The 16,682-nt window shown below is 39.3% G+C and overlaps 1 protein-coding gene across 3 annotated transcripts in view; it reads left to right on the forward strand.

The window, feature by feature from the left end:
• LOC150081860 (calpain-9-like) overlaps nucleotides 1-16,682 on the forward strand; it is a 152,380-nt gene that overhangs the window by 65,949 nt on the left and 69,749 nt on the right. For all 3 annotated transcript variants that reach the window (XM_090379769.1, XM_090379770.1, XM_090379768.1), the window contains exons 2-3: nucleotides 7,545-7,819; nucleotides 9,205-9,274. In XM_090379769.1, the coding sequence (XP_090235895.1) occupies nucleotides 7,580-7,819; nucleotides 9,205-9,274 (310 nt within the window). In that variant the 5' untranslated portion in view covers nucleotides 7,545-7,579. The remainder of the gene's footprint in view (nucleotides 1-7,544; nucleotides 7,820-9,204; nucleotides 9,275-16,682) is intronic.

Consider the following 16,682-nt stretch of genomic DNA (forward strand, 5'->3'; position numbering starts at 1 on the left):
CGCCAGATTATCTGACGTCCAGAATCACTGCTGAGACTGAATCTACTCTCATCAGTAAGAGTACCTTAAGTAAAGATTTTGCGGTTGTAACCTTTAGAAATAGTGTTGGTCCTTAAGTTTTGCACACCAGTGTAATATAAGAAAGAATTATTGTATAAATGCAGAATGAGAGCAGAAAGTGAATGAGCATTATGAGTGGAAAAAAATTGCCTGTCTCAGACCATCCCCCCTCCAGATTGACTGGTGGACATGCGGAGCAGTATAGCCTCCTGTCCATCCAAGCAGACACCATGTCGTGGCTACCTAACTGGCGTGGTGTAGGACGCTGACACTCGTCAGCAGGAATTTGGCCAGTGTCAGACAGAGCACCACACAGGCGCTCCGATATTGGGATCCTTTCGCTATGATCCTCCACACTTACCACCTGAGTCTGTTGTTCTCTGCTCTCTCTCTCTCTCTCTCTCTCTCTCTCTCTCTCTCTCTCTCTCTCTTCCCTATCCCTCGCCCAAACTGGGTGGCGCCCTCCCCCTTCGCCTGGTAGATCACCCTACTGCCAACTATAACCTCCCACCCTCAGAGCAGGATGGGCATCCTGACCTAGGGTCACCCTTCTTGCCTACCTTTCAACCAGGTGTGTGCCTTAATATTGCCCCCTCTTTTTTCTCTACCACTTTTACCCCATCCCACTTTCTATCTACCCTCTACCTTCTAACTTTCAGATTTTTTTAAAAATTATTTTAATGGGCTCTCCCTGCCAAGGCGAACCCTATGGTAGCCTTGGCTACCATAGGGTTCGCCCGGCCAGTGATTCATACGCCCTACTGCCGGCTCGCTCCTCGCGGCGGTTAGCGGTAGACTAGAGGTTTTTGCGTGAAAATACAGGCTCCAGGCTAAGACGCCAGATGAACAACGCAACCAACATAACCCACACGAACACTCATTAACCTACATACTGTAAAGCTGTCCTTTACAAAGTTTGTATTCATCACATTGCTTGACGCGGAGTTGGGGGAACCCCGGAACCGCATTAACAAATAATATTTTTTCCACTATTCAGGCAGGTGGCGATGGTTTCTTAATACGGATCTGTGCTCGTTTTTTTTTCTGGCAAGAAGTGGAAGCCCTGTTGCGTATCGATCAACGTTCCACTGATTAGGTCTACCGGCAACTCTTAGGAAACTACGTGCACCTAGTTTCATTTCTTTCCGGACAGAAACGGGATCGTCCAAGACGATAATACGGTTTGTCATCGGACCCGCACTGTGCACGGTATTATACGGTATTATAATACGATATTAGGAGGTGGTCAAAATTCAGTGTACACTGAGAGTAACTGTGGCATGGTGATATGGCACATTATACTGTTGATTTTCTCATTGGCCAGTGTAGAGTCATTATCTTCGGGAAGATAATGACTCTACACTGGACTCTACTCTACACCTGAATCCCATTGAAAGAGATGCTCAACAATAGCGTTGTGTTCGTGGAACAGTAGTGTGTCGCGCATATTGTCCAAGTGTTCCGCGAGATTAAAGTTAAGATTTATTTATCGTTTAATTTCTCGGATATACTTTAAAATGAAAAGAAAATATACTCGATATATCCATATTAAAAAAAATATATTCAATTATTGTGATGTAATTGATTTGAATTATTTTGTTCTTAATCATGCGCCCTCGTGAGCAGCACAGTTGATAGTATCGCCATCCTCCCCACACTTGGTGGAAGAGTCCCATCGATGACGGAAGGAATTTTTATGGGCCTTTTTCACAAAGTAGCTGAGTTAGTCAGTCTCAGACGAGGGTAGCATGGTATTTTTTTCCGGAAACTCCAGTTTTTTGTCCAGCAAACAGAAAATCGACCTCACAACACACACGCAATTTACAGATAATATACACCGAGCAATATGGCCTTAGTCAGTGATGCTCCTAAAATCCAAATACAACAATACAATACAATTCTTAATCATGAAACAACGGCTTTTGTATTGAATGGACGATATAAAATTTATACAGATTTGGTATTCAGCCAAATATTCTAAAAATTTTCCGTAATTCAATAAAGGTCAAAACCCAGTCTAGTGCTGTTCTTTCCAAACTTTTTTGGAGCCCACACATGCACGTCTCAAAAGAAATCCGATACATCATACGGAATTCTGTAATGGTGAACAAGCACATTTTATTCCTTGCATTTTAGACTTAAGCTTATAGTAAATGTAACACCACGCAACTTCCTTTGTTTTGGCAAAATACCTGTTAAGACTAAAGGCAGTAAGCACAAGCTTGACCAAAGTCATCTGAAATAGACTACGACAGTTATTACTTTCGAAGAGGAAAGAAATCTGTCAAGAGCTATCCAGCCGTCGAATATAAAGCACGTAAAGAAAAAGATGTCTTAACGTTTTAATTAATTAATAATTTTATTTTAATACATCAATTACATCATTATAATCAGTGAAAGGAAATCAGTAAAGACAATGCTAATAGTTTGGCGACACCTTTGGGACACGACGCGTATTGGAAAGCTCTGCTCTAGAGGGATAAATTTCGAATTGTCACTGTCTCTCGGAAACAAAAGAGTTAGGACTGTTCTTCTGGAAGAGCATGCTTCAACACATTAGGACACTTAAACACTTATTAAAATCATTGGAGATCGCTGAGTGTTGCCTTGCTGAAAGAGATAATCACAGCCTCCATTACTGTTTACAACCTCTGACAGACACACACATTTTATGCATGATATGATCTGCATAAGCATGATGTAATCTCTGAATTTAAGAAATGACAGTATGCTTTACTCATAAGTTTAGATGCAGTGCTGTTGTCATGACTCATTTACATGCTAAATTCTGCTGACATAAATAAATTATTTTGCAAACAGCTGGAAATTTAAGATATAACTAAAATTTAACTAATTGATACCCTAAATAATTACTTTCATAAAGAGCATGTTCCAGGACTTATATCGGTCCCTGGATCACATGCACAACGCCTCTCGTGGACTTTCTTGGATGTCCTGATCATCTCGATGATCAGAACGTCCAAGAAAGTAAGAGAAGGGAGATAACGTCGTAAGAGAACCACTGGTCCCCGCTGATCAATGAGAAAGACCCAGTAACCTATCCTACTTTGTAAAGATCACTTCTTCAAACTACTATTTTAAGAAGCTGTTAGTATTAAAACGTTCTTCAGAGGACTACATTAAATTTAATGATTGGAACAATGTATTTGAATGCTTGAAGACACCCATTCAACTCTTGAAGCCCACAAAAAAAAAAAAAAAAGTAATACTGGAACTCCTGCAAACGTCCGACAGAAGCCTTCCTAAATTAGCATTAGTAGAGGCATATGATCCAAGAAAGCAGCTTATATAGCATCATCCAAAAGAGAAAAAAACTTTTCATTTACACTTGATCTTCAGTCCTAGCCTACTGGCCTAGTGACCTGGTACCCGTTTGAAAAGGTCAGAGTTCGAGCACCATACTAAACTGCAGAAATTTCTGGGTCATTTTTACTGGGATTTGAGCCGCGAGGTTCATTTCCTCCCAGCAAACAGGTAAGTGGGTTTTCAAGACGAATGCTACAGACCGGTACACATGCATAGCAGGCAATGGGAAACCACGCATTGGTGGTATTATTATTTATGTACCTATAGCGCATTAGCATCTAAGGTGGCAATATGGCATAATATTTCGCGTACTATGTCTGTCGTGTAAGTGGTGTTCATGGAATAACTTGCGGAAGAATGGAACCTTACTCCCTCCTCCTGAGATCAGCTAACATCATGACTGAAGAGGTTTTTAAAAATTCCTCCAGTCACAGTACAGTAGCGAAACCATTATACTGTGACGGAAGATATACAGCCTCTATCCCCAAGGCTATGGAGTAACCTTCGGGCAGAATACCTCGTTGACGAAAGTGGGTTATCAGAAAGTTTTTTTATGTCCACAATGGGCTTTAGCTACTATTCATCCTTCCATAATCTTTGACAATCTGTAGGTGCACATACAATATTGGGCTAATAATTTAATACAGTATTTATTCCCTCTTCAACCGTGAAATACAGAGAATTCACTACAGTACTTTTAAGTTTGGAAAGGTATGATTTCAAATAAGGTAGTAGTAGTAGTAGTAGCAATGGCATTTGATGCAAGAAAGCAAGTGTATGAGCTTATGCAGAATCAGCCAAAAAAAAAAAAAAAAAAAAATCACACCATTCCCTCCAAATGCCTGTCCAGTTCCTCCTTAAATTTATTCAACCAATCAACTTCCACAACGACAGATGGAAGTTTGTTCCAGCAATTAACTACCCGCTGGCTAAAGCAAATTTCCGCACATCTAATCTACATCTGTCTTTTCTTAATTTGAATTTATGCCCACTTAGGTTCGTAATATGAACAAGTGGAAGGATCCCATCAGAATTCAGCGTGCTCAACCCATTCAAGGCGTGCTCAACCCATTATATACCTCAATCAGATCACCGCGCAGGTGCCTAGTCTCCAGCCACTGCAATTTGCAGAACTTAAGCCTCTCTTGGTAAGAGGATCCCTTCATTCCCCTCACCAATCTTGTTGCCCTTCTCTGTACACGCTCAAGTAAATCTACATCCTTCCTAAAATGAGGCCTCCAGACCTGCACGCAGTACTCAAGGCGTGGCCTGACCATTGCCTTATACAGAGGGATAATCACCTCCTTTTCCCTGCTAGCAAAATTCTTATATATATCATTGACAAAACCCCATGACCTGCCCTGGCAGCCTGTCTGCATTGCTCAGAAAACTTCATATCTGACTGCACAATTACTCCCAGGTCATTTTCATTTTCTACCACCTTAAGTGTAGTACCACACAGTTGGTACGTCTCTCTGGGGTTACTTCTACCCATATGCAGTACTTTGCATTTGTCAAGGTTAAACTTCAGTTGCCACTTCTTAGCCCATCTGCCCAAATTATCTAGATCCTGTTGCAGTAGCACACTGCCATTACTGTCATTAACAACCCTGCCAACCTTTGTATCATATGCAAACTTCCACATTAAGCCTGATATACCTTCATCAATATCATTGATAAATATACAAGACAACAGTGGACCTAACACCGAACCCTGTGGGACTCCACTAATAACATTAGTCCAAGAAGAGCAGCACCCATTGATTACCACCCTCTGTCTTCTCCCACTTAACCATCCTTTTATCCATTGTAGCAACTTATCCTTAATACCATTCTGCTCCAATTTGTACAATAGTCTTCCATGTGCAACAGTGTCAGAAGCTTTCCTGAAATCCAAATATATGATATCAAAATTATTTTTTGCATCCAGTTCCTTTGTAACCACATCATAATATCCTAACAAATTTGTCAGACAAGACTTTCCCTTAACAAACCCATGCTGTGTCTGAATTATTGCTGCAGTCTTGTCTAGATGATCCTGCAGTGCATCTTTAACTAGTGACTACATTATTTTAACCGGAACAGAAATTAAACTAACTGGTCTGTAATTACTCGTGTCACCCTTCGAACCCCCTTTGTGAATTGGGGATACATTTGCACATCTCCAATCCATGGGAACCTCTCCTGAGTCCAAGGATGCTCTCATAATTATGGCTAAGGATTTGCTTAGTTGCTTTGCCGCCTCCTTTAATATAACTGGATAGATCCCATCCACCCCAGGTGCTTTTCTTATGTTTAACTTCAACAATTTCTTCTCCACTTTGCTTTCAGTTATTACAAAATCATGAAGGTCAAACAGCGCGATCCCAGGATTTTCGAAACGGATAGCTAAAGCAGTTCCAATAAGCTTCATGTAGCGTTACAAAAATCTAGATCATTTTGCCCATAAAGGGAAGCTGTAACCCCCCCCTTATACCCTACCTGGGACCAACCCCTGCCATAAGAAACTAAAGAAATTCTGATAGGCCATTTCAGTTGAGACCTATTGTTAGCTGATATGAAGCAGAGGCTTTTACGCGTGAGTTATTCAGTATTCAAATTCGCAATATGCAAATCAGCTCATCAATACATTTGAGTAAACATGATCTAGTAGTAAATAGTAAATAATGAAATGAATGTAACTGATAAGGTATTTTGCGTATGATATGGTATCATACGCAAAATGCCGTATCAATTGTATTCATTTCATGATTCTACTAATTGATTGCAGTAAATCATTTCAATGAATGGATATTAGAGTGTGATATGGATATTAGAATGAATATACAAGGGATTTTCTGAATTTCGTGTTTTCTTAAACTTTTATGAACTTTTGAACCTGTAGCTCTACCGAGAAATCTTCCAAAAAGTACTTATAATAAATTTCGTAACACTCTATAGGATAATTTCATCATAACAAGACGGTTGGTTAAAAAAGTAAAGTAACAGACATTTTTCTGAAAGACCTTTACTTACAGAAAAAATGAAATAACATGTAAAATGAAGGTATTTTAGTTCATTGCTTTTCGGCAGCACTGATCACATTCAGACACTTACCCCAACGTGTGGTGAGTGCAGTCGCAGATCTGAAATTTAGGTCTAGTCCCATTCAACCAGGTTTCGATGTGCACTGCGTAACTTCATTATCAGCATCGAATCGTAACCTGACAAGTTTTTCAAAGGTCTGGACAGATTAAAATCAGAAGGGAAAAGTTCGAGAACTATGTGGTGGACTTAGTGGAAACACTTTTTTTCTGGTCATGATTGTTCTCAGTTGAGGATGAATTTCTGAGAGCTTAATCCGTTCAGCATCATGCAGAAGTCGAATAACTACTTGTATTTCTTTATTTGTACAAGTTTCAAGTAGAGCAGCCCTACTGTTTTAGTCACCTAATGTCAATAAAGGTGTATAAGGCGTATGTTGGTTGGCTGTAGGGTTTTAGGCGCATCACTAACTTTGGCCATATTGCGCCATAAATAAAAAAAAAAAGAGTAAACTGCAGCCATTATCAACCCACTGCAGGATGGAAGCCTCCTCAACAATTCGTGCTAAGGGAAATGGACCATGGTCTGTCACGCTGGTCCAGTGCAGGCTGGTAAATCGACCGTATTTAGCAGTCAGGGGCTTGAACCCCGGTCTACTCAAAGAGCGTGTGCTACTGCACTCCCGCTCCTGACCACTCGGCTACGGAGGCCTTGCGCCATATATATTATGTCTGTAAATTGCGTGTGTTCTGTGGTCGATTTATGTCTGTTGGGCGAAAAACTTGGGTTTCCGGGAGGAAAAAAAAAATCTGCTACCCTTGCCTGAGACCAGCTAACTCTGCCACTTTGTGAAAATACCTATAAAAATTCTATTGCGTCGGATTCGAACTCAGTTCTTTTCCACTCGGTGTGGGAAGAATGGCGATTCTATGAAATTTGCTACACACGAGCGCACACAGCCTCTGTAAAAAGAAGATAAACGTTTTACTATTGGGGAAGGCATGGTTTTCCTCCCCCAAAACATATGGTACCTTGCTTTTAAAATAGCCATCATATTATACAATAAATTATTTATTTTAGTTTTAAATTATTCCTCAATAAATCTATATATTTGTTCTCTCTTTCTTTAACAGAAAGGTCCCTCCATCCTACTGTCTCTCAAACTGAAATGGGACAGACACATGGGGATGCAGGAGATGAACCTTCAGATCTGTCCCATAACCGCTCAACAGGATTAACAGAAAGCTGTTGTAGTGGAAGAGCAACACCATTTAGCTATCATTACATCAGGAGATTGTGTAGGGAAAAAGGACTACTCTTTGAGGATCCCGAGTTTCCTGCCACTAATAGGGTGCTGTTTTCCAAGAATAAAATATCAACTGCAGCGGTTACCTGGATGAGACCTTACGTAAGTTGAAAAGAGGATTAAAGTATTCTAATGTTTATTAACAGATATACAGTGATATACTGGGAGCACTTTATTAGGACCGTTCTAATAGGAAGTTCAGCCACGTTTCGTCCAGATTAGCTCTGGCACATCTTACATAAAGACTACGAGGTTTTTAAAAGTGTCGAGCGGAATGAATACACTATAAAAATTCAATCAACAAAATATCTTGCAATTGTTGTCGAGGGAGGTAAAAGGGGGAAGACGTTCCAGTTCACAAACGATATTATTTATTTTTTTTAATGTCGTTTGTTCACAAACGACAAATTTCAATTGGCTAGACATCTTGGGATTACTATGACCATGTGAAAAGTCGCCGTCATTTCCTCAAACCATCCACGTAACACTAGCTGATGACTACCGAAGTAACATTATCGTCCTAAATTATCCATTCTCGTAAGAGAAGACATATAATAATATGAGATGCACTTTATCTCGATGATTTTCAAGAAACTGCGTTATTTCCATTGTTGGCCAATGAGACAAGAGACAATGCGTATGCCACAAAAACACAACTATTCCTTCCTACCTACTTGTACTTTTTTTACACAGGATGTTTAGGTCTATTGCTTTGTTGGATTTCTCCATACAAGAACTTTTCCATCACATCGAAATAAAATAGAAATATTCATCGGACCACATTATTTTCCTCTCTAGAGTTGGAGCTAAAACAGCACTCTTTTCGCTCTACTCTCCATTTCATTTTTCCTTAGTTATCTTTTCAGATTTACGGCGTGTGGAGACTGCCAAAATTCATTCTCTGAAACTTTTTTCTGGTGCAAGTCATCAGGAAAAGTTTTCAGAGAATGGATTTTAGATTGTTTTGGATTTTGGATCGAAGAATGGATTGGTCACCAGGTTTCTGCACTGAAGGGGGTTAGTCAATTGGGCTACATTTTGGCGAGAGTTCACCTTAACATCCGTTTCAAAAGTAGAATACTCCAGACCTTGTCTCCCTTGTCTCTTTTTATATATTTTTTTGTAATTTCCCCTCGTTTTTGGAATATTCAAACTTCGAACATCCAACAGGCGTAACTGTCTGCTGTATATGAACATATAAAAAAGGATGTGAAGACTCTTCTGTACGTTTACCATAAAAATATAAAATATAGTAGTGGTACTGTCTTTATAATGTAATGTAAATACGCTCATACAAGAACGTACTACTTAATAAATGCGTTCATTCTCACAGGACCTAGCAAAGTGGCTAGGCAGTGTCTATTTTACCCACTACATTGCTTACGATGTATATTAACCTACTTTTTTTCTTCGCAACATTTCATTCGGTCTTATTGTTTTATGAATTACATCTATTGTTCGTTAATTTCTTCTGCTTAATTTTTCAGGAAATTTGTGCCAGACCAAAATTTATATCGGAGAATGCCACAAGATTTGACATTGAGCAAGGAGAACTTGGTGAGTTTTATAAATTCCGTGTCATTTTAACATTTTTTAAAAATATTCTTATCATTATTGGAGCTAAGTATGAATTCTCTTATCGAATCTAATCATTTTATAATCATGCATTTCCCGTTTCCCAATCATACACAACAGAAGAATCACAAGCGCTATCTCTGTTACTTCGAATGCTCCTAGCCCTTGCAAGCAATGGAACACGGAAGGATTAAAACGACTATTCTTTGCTATAATCCTGGAACTCTTTATAAACTTATTCGTACAGGTACTGTTAGGACAAGTTGTTGTAGTAGTATTTATGCGCTTCAGCGACTTAGAGACTGTAAATTGTGTGTGTTCTGTATTCGTTGCCTGTTTGCTGGACGAAAAACCAGAGCTTTTAGGAGAAAAAAAATCTACGCACCCTCGCCTGAGACCGACTAACTCAGCCACGTTGTGATAAAAAATCCCATAAAACTTCCTCATTCTATTTACGGGATTCGAAACCAGGCCTTTTCCACCCGGTGTTGGGAGGGCGGTGATTATATCAACTGTGATACGGCGAGGGCGTCAGGAAAAGACCAATAGGGATCTTACTGCAGCTAAACTCCAAATTTACTTAAGAAGCAGGAAGAGAAAAGATAAGACAACAAACGATATAAGTCCATATATTCTGTAACACGTGAAAAGTGTTTGCAGACTCTTGAAAGACTGTATAAAAGGCTTGAAAGATGATTTAATTCTTGTGAGCCAATTAATTAATGATACTCTAATAATACTTGTATGTATAAAATTATATGTGGTTATTTATTACCTTGTATAAAAACTGATGGATGTAAGTGTGCTACCTTCCTAGATAAATTTCTGTACAGCGATGTTTAATCAATAAACGGATGAATAATAACTTTAGATTTCATTGAACTATATAAAAACTACATCAGTTGCTTCTGAGGAGGATATATTCTGAAGAATAACAGATGAATCACAAATGTTCTCTCGTTCTTCCTTCGAATGCTCGCTGTGTTAATGCTCTAATTAATGTCCTAACCACCGTAATGAAACATGCAAAGTAACACACGTAACATGTAATGCAATACAGTTATAAAGACATAAATTTTCTGTTTATGCTTGGGGATAACTACATAGGGCCAGAATAATTTAAAATATAGAGAGAATACAAAAACATCACTGTATTTGGTAACTGTACTAGAACCACGACCAACTCAAACGCTGTAGCACGGCACTCTATCATATGACCATCTGGCCATTGTCAACTTTCTGGCATTTTATGTTATGTTACAGCAGAATGCTGAAATACGTACATAGCCATAGATTAAATAGTGTGGTTTTTGAATCCCTCTGTGACTGCTTGTGTCGGGGCCAGATATTTAAGGGATGCATATCTAAGGAATGAAAACTGAGGGAAAAAAATTTAAGAAGAACCCTAAATCCCTGCTCGAGACCTGCTGCACATCCCCGAATGAAAAGTCCTTGACGTTCCTCAGCTGGTGACAGTAGTCCACCCAAACTTTTCCGGACCAAAAGTTAACAAAGAAATCTCTTAAACAACCATTGAATCAAGAGAATATGGTCAAAAGATTGGTAATGAAACATGCAATGCAACACGCGCATTTTTGCATATATTTGAATTAAATTAAGAATGCTAACTGGCTAAATACTGGCAACTTAACCAAAACATTACTCATTTCCAAAAATTTAAGAAACGATAATTCCAAACATCAGTGTTGACAATGGAAAACAGCATAAGTCGACGCAGAAATGTACACTACGACACCTTTTTCAAATTAATGATGCAATAATACATCTATACTAAGGGTAACAGAATGCGTTAGTACGTCATATCCGACGAAGTAACTATTTAGAGTACATTGCACTCACTTTCTATTGAGCTTACAGCGACATCTCATATTCACATTTCATTCCTTGAATACTCCTTTCCAAACAACTGAAGAGTGAATGACCGTATTTAGCCTTGAATGATAGAATATTTCTTCTATCCATGCTGCCGAAGGGAATCATCTGTTAAAATTAATGATGACTTAATTTAAATCACCACATTAAAAATTTAACGGAAATTAAGTGCCACTCATTTGGTTTTATCCGTGCTGTAAAACTGATGTCACCTAATTATTTCATGGTTAGGTATGAGAAATAATGAGGCTGGTGTCCGTTGTCAGCTTTAACTGGAATAATGATTAACTCTGGAAGAATTGCATTAACAAGTTTATCTTGGGGATTTGGAACTGAATACCATATTACTTAGGACAATTCCTCCACCATACTTGCGCCCACCTTCCTCCACAAAAAAAAAAAAAAAAAAAAAAAAAGTCTAATGAAACTATCTTGGAACTTGGAGGAACAGTATTGAGAATGATGAATTTTTCACTAATTTCCTCTTTAAAAATAAGAGAAAATGAGGGTTAGAAAAAAAAAAAAAAAAGCGTTAAAGAATAAAATATCAACATTATCATGAATTTTTACACTGAATGGCCAATTTATTAAATACACCGATTTAATGGCAAGAAGCACTTCTTTTAGCCCTTAATTCAACACATTTTCTAAGCATATAACTATTACATCGGGCAACCATATATGAGCAATCTGTAGATATACAAATTGAAGTGGCAGCGCAGTTAGCGAGGGAATGCAGTAGCACACACGTTTGAATGGACCATGGTTCAAGCTCACGTGATTACTAAATACAGTATTGACTGTATTGTTATCAAAATGATCAGTTGCAAACTCCACTGACTTAGGTGGTCGTGCCAGAGTACAAAAGCAGAACTTAGGCCATATTACACCATATATAACATGTCTGTAAATTGTGTATGTTCTGTGGTCTGTTTGTTGGAAAAGAAATCCGAGTTTCTGGGAGAAAAAAATATGAAACATAACTATACATACTGGTGTTTTTTTTAATATACTGTATTATGTAAATAATTTACTGTAAGGTGGTTCACGCTGCTGGCCGAGAAGCCATGTATGTGTGTGTGGTGCATACCATATTTATTTGTGCAATAACGTGATTTCACTAATAAAAACACTTCTTCATACTGAACTTTTAACTCCATGTACTTTCCTTGTAACTACATATTTTATCTTCAAAACTTGTAGCTTCTTCAAACTGTATTGTAACTATATAATATAAATTAGGTAGTGTGCTAGCTGAGTAACTGCATGCAGCGCCAAACGCAACTTGGTATCACTTTTTGGAACAAATTTATTTGTGTGACGTTTCCGCAGAGCCAATGTCTACTTCGAATTTTATCTCTGAGTTGTTTATAGTTTACCGCCTAATTGGCACACTTTTAATTATAATTATATCCACCTAGTACCTGTCCAGTGAAAACATCATGATCCCCCCCTCCACATTTGGCAATCGGCCGTTCCTCCCCGCCTGGCAGCGCACGTATCGTAGCGAAAACTAATAAATGTCATACTGCAGGTTCTTGGCATGTGGTCCATACGAAGTAGTTCATCGGCATGAGCAAGGGACGTGATGACGAACTTCGAAAAAGGGCTGATTGTCAGGTACCGGTTGAAGAGTGGAAGTATTACGGAAACTAAGAATTTTGTGGGCTGTTCTCGGAGCGTTGTATTTAAGGTGTTCCAAGAGTGGATGAATAGCAGCCAGAGCAGCAGTCGCCGAGCCAATGGCGGACGGCCCGCCTCACCGATGGTCGCAGTAGAGTAGGCTAATCCGCCCTATGCTAGCCGACAGACGGAAAATGGTGAAAGGCAGACTTCCCCACACCGAGTGTAGCTCTCGTGGGTAGCGCAGTTGGTAGAATCACTGTCCATCCCACACCGGGTAGAAAAAATCTGAGTTCGAATCCTGTTGATGACATGAGGAATTTTTATGGCCTTTTTCACAACGTGGCTGAGTTAGTCAGTCTGAGACGAGGATAACATGGTTTTTCTCCCGGAAACTCGGGTTTTTCATCTAGTAAACCGATCACAGAACACACACAATTTACACACATACAGTGGTGTTCAAAGAAAGTGCATCACCCCTTAAAACTGTAACTGTCGTCCGAATAACGTAAGTATATGGCAATATTTCTTACAGATTGCATCACATAAGAGTGACACGCGTAGGTGATGGCGTAATATTGCATCAGCTGTTTCTTTCAGCTATATAAACACGCTCTGCAAGAGTTGCAGTTATTCCTTGCTTGTGTCAGGATGGCGAGTTACGTGCAGTTGATTCCACTAAGAAAGAGTGCTATCGTTGCTTTACGTTAGGAAGGATGTTCTTCCCGTCATACTGCTTATAGAGTGTCTTGTAATCAGTCGACAGTGAGTAGATATTTTTTTTTCCAAAATACTAGTTCTGCTAATAGGAAAATGGAGCCGGACGCAAACGAGTCTTTACGCCTAAACAGGACCGCGTTTTGAAGCGCTTATGCCCAAAAAACCGTAAAGCTTCTTTGTCTGAGCTGAAAAGAGAATGGGAAGAACATACAGGAGTTGTAGCAAGTGTAGTAACAGTCAGAAGACGCCACTTCAAAAATGGTCTTGTAGTCCGTCGTCCTAAGAAGAAGCCCCTCCTTACACAAAAAATGAAAAAGGCCCTATTAATTTGGAGTAAGGAGCATGTCAAATGGACCCCCGAGCGGTAGAAGTCAGTTATTTTCTCGGATGAGAAGAAATTCAACCTGCATGGCACAGATGAGAGACAAACGATTCGCCATATACATGGTGAAGAATATCATCCAGACTGTATGGTGTCTACAGTGAAATTCCCTACCAGGCAAATGATATGGGGATGCATTTCGTATCGCGGAGTAGGTCACCTTCGGTTTATAAAAGGTTCCGTAAATGCCAATGGATACCTGGTTATATTGGAATGCAAATTGCTGCCAACCATTAGAGACCATTTCAACCTGCCAAGTAACTGCATCTTTCAGGACGACTGTACTCCTTGTCATCGGGGGGCGAAAAGTGTAAGTAGGCACTTCTGTAGTTACTTTAGCTTCATTTCTGCATTAGAGGTTCGACAGTAATGTGTTTACATTTGTTACATGAGAAAAAGTGGTTGGAAGAACGGTGCATTACAACTCTTAGCTGGCCAGGAAACAGCCCAGACCTGAATCCTACAGAAGAACTGTTGGCAATCGTGTGGATTCTGCAGTTGCTAGAAAGAAACCAAAGACCCTCCGTGAACTTCATATGTTTGGAACCACGAACTATCAGTTGATCACCATCAGAAATTGATCTTGTCAGTGCCTCGACGGTGTGCTGCTGTCATCAGGGCCAGAGGCGGTTCAACTGAATATTATTTTGCACCTGGTGAACTTTTCATTTTGTTTTCTATTTAAAATGGTAAACTGAAGCAAACTGGGGGTTTCTGATAAGATTTCAGCCATAATTGTCGTATTTACCAAAACTGTTGTATAAAGGTTGCAAATGCTCATTTTGGAATGATTTGAGAGCACCTGTCAAATATTACTTAGCTTTGCCTTAACTGTTAATAAATATCTTTTTTTATATTTATATTTGTGATGCTAGTCATTAATGTAACATACCACCGCGAAAAAGGGTTGGAAATGTGAAATTCCTAGGTGATATTCACTTTCTTTGAACACCAGTGTATTATATACGGCAAAACATGGCCTAAGTTATTGACGCGTCTGGAAACCTTACAAAAATAATAACCGTCAGACTAAAACCCTACACCAACCAACGAAATTGGAGTCCTCGTGCCCCTAGAGCGCACTTTGAATACTAGAAACTACATATCCATTATGTCCGTTCCGGTACTTGTTTTCAAGGAGACTGTCTTTCCGGATGGCACAGGTATGTTCCTGCAGCGTAATGCGCACTGCCACGTTGCCCGTATTGTTCGAGGGTGACTGGCATAACATGAAAGTGACTTCTAGGTGCTACCTTGGTTTCCGGATATGAATCCCATAGACCATCTCTGGGATTACGTGGATTGACATATCCGGCGTTTGGATTCTCCACCACGAACTATTGCAGATCTATGAGACTCAAACCTGGCGACACCGTACAACATACCACCTGAAACGTTCAAAGTCCTTATGTAGAGGTGAAATTGAATTGACGAATAACAGTCCTTATATAGAATCTATTTCTGTCCGTTTGGTGGCGGTACTGGTGGCAAAAGGACATACCAATTATCAGGCAGTTGGTCATCATGTTTTGACTGGACAGCCTATATACAGTCCACCAACACGTAATGGTGCATTTTACCTCTTGGAAGGTAATGGTTAACAGACAAAGGTCACAAGTCATGTAGACAGCAGCATCAGTTGATTGTAAGATTTAAAAGGCATGCACACTTAATGACAGATAAATGGACCAGGATGGGAGTAGACATGGTGCTGGATAGCTTCACAAGAGATATCATACTAGGTTCTAAATAGATAACGGGCATGCCAATCCGCCAGATAGCAGACAGAGTGGGACATTCAAAGTCAACTCTAAACATTGTACTCCAAGGGAAAACGCAGAAAGTAACGCGAATTTTTAGTAGCAACAGGTAGTGAGAGAAATCACAATAGCACACTTAATGAGCAGAGTCGAGAAACAGTTGAGAGAAATGGGATAAGTTTTGGGTCCAAAAACCCACCAGGAAAACAGTTCATAAAATGGGGTTACTATGGTCGCATAGATGTTCGTAAGTTGCCTATCCAGGTGGAGAAAACGAAGCACTACATTACAGTAGCGACAGAACGTGATGTAGTGATGAATAATGCTACACGAATGAATCAACTAGACGTCCATTGTGACAGTATCATGGTTTTTCCACTTGTAATTCGTTTGGAAAGGTCTGTGTTCGAATAGACCCATATGAAATCGCACCTGAAGTTTAGCCGATTTCAGGCGAAGAGATTATAGTTTTTTATATGGTGAGTTATTCCAGGTTTCTCAGCCCGCACAACGTGCAAAATGGTATGCACACACACTTCTAGAGACAAATTCTTTTTACGGAGGGTTGTGTTGCTCACATATTTTCATAAAGAAAGCCGAAAGAAGAATTTTATAAAATACTTTACAGGTTGAGATTATAATGTAAAATTAAATTGCTGGTTTATAACAAGTTCACGCAAAGTGCACTTATGAATTCGTTTTAAGGAAAATTAAAAAAAAAAAAAAAAAAACTCAGAGGGCCTGTAGCGGGTTGAGGGACCTTTTCTAAATCATTTTTCCACTATATTATCTGAGAACCTCTGTTAAAAATCAAATTTTATATCCGAACATTTTTTTTTATCTTCGTTATATTGTTCACACCCTAAACCTGTATCGAATATAATAACCGTCGAATGCATCTCACAATTTTCTTTCTGATTCTTTTATTTCGCGACTTATAGTGCTATGGGAATGTTCTGCACCAGTTGCAATTACTGAAAGCACAATTAACCAGCAAAGATTTGGTTGTCGA

Source organism: Mastigoproctus giganteus, chromosome 8 (assembly GCF_048544385.1).
Source record: "Mastigoproctus giganteus isolate SK-2022 chromosome 8, ASM4854438v1, whole genome shotgun sequence".
In the NCBI taxonomy this organism is placed as follows: Eukaryota; Metazoa; Arthropoda; class Arachnida; order Uropygi; family Thelyphonidae; genus Mastigoproctus; species Mastigoproctus giganteus.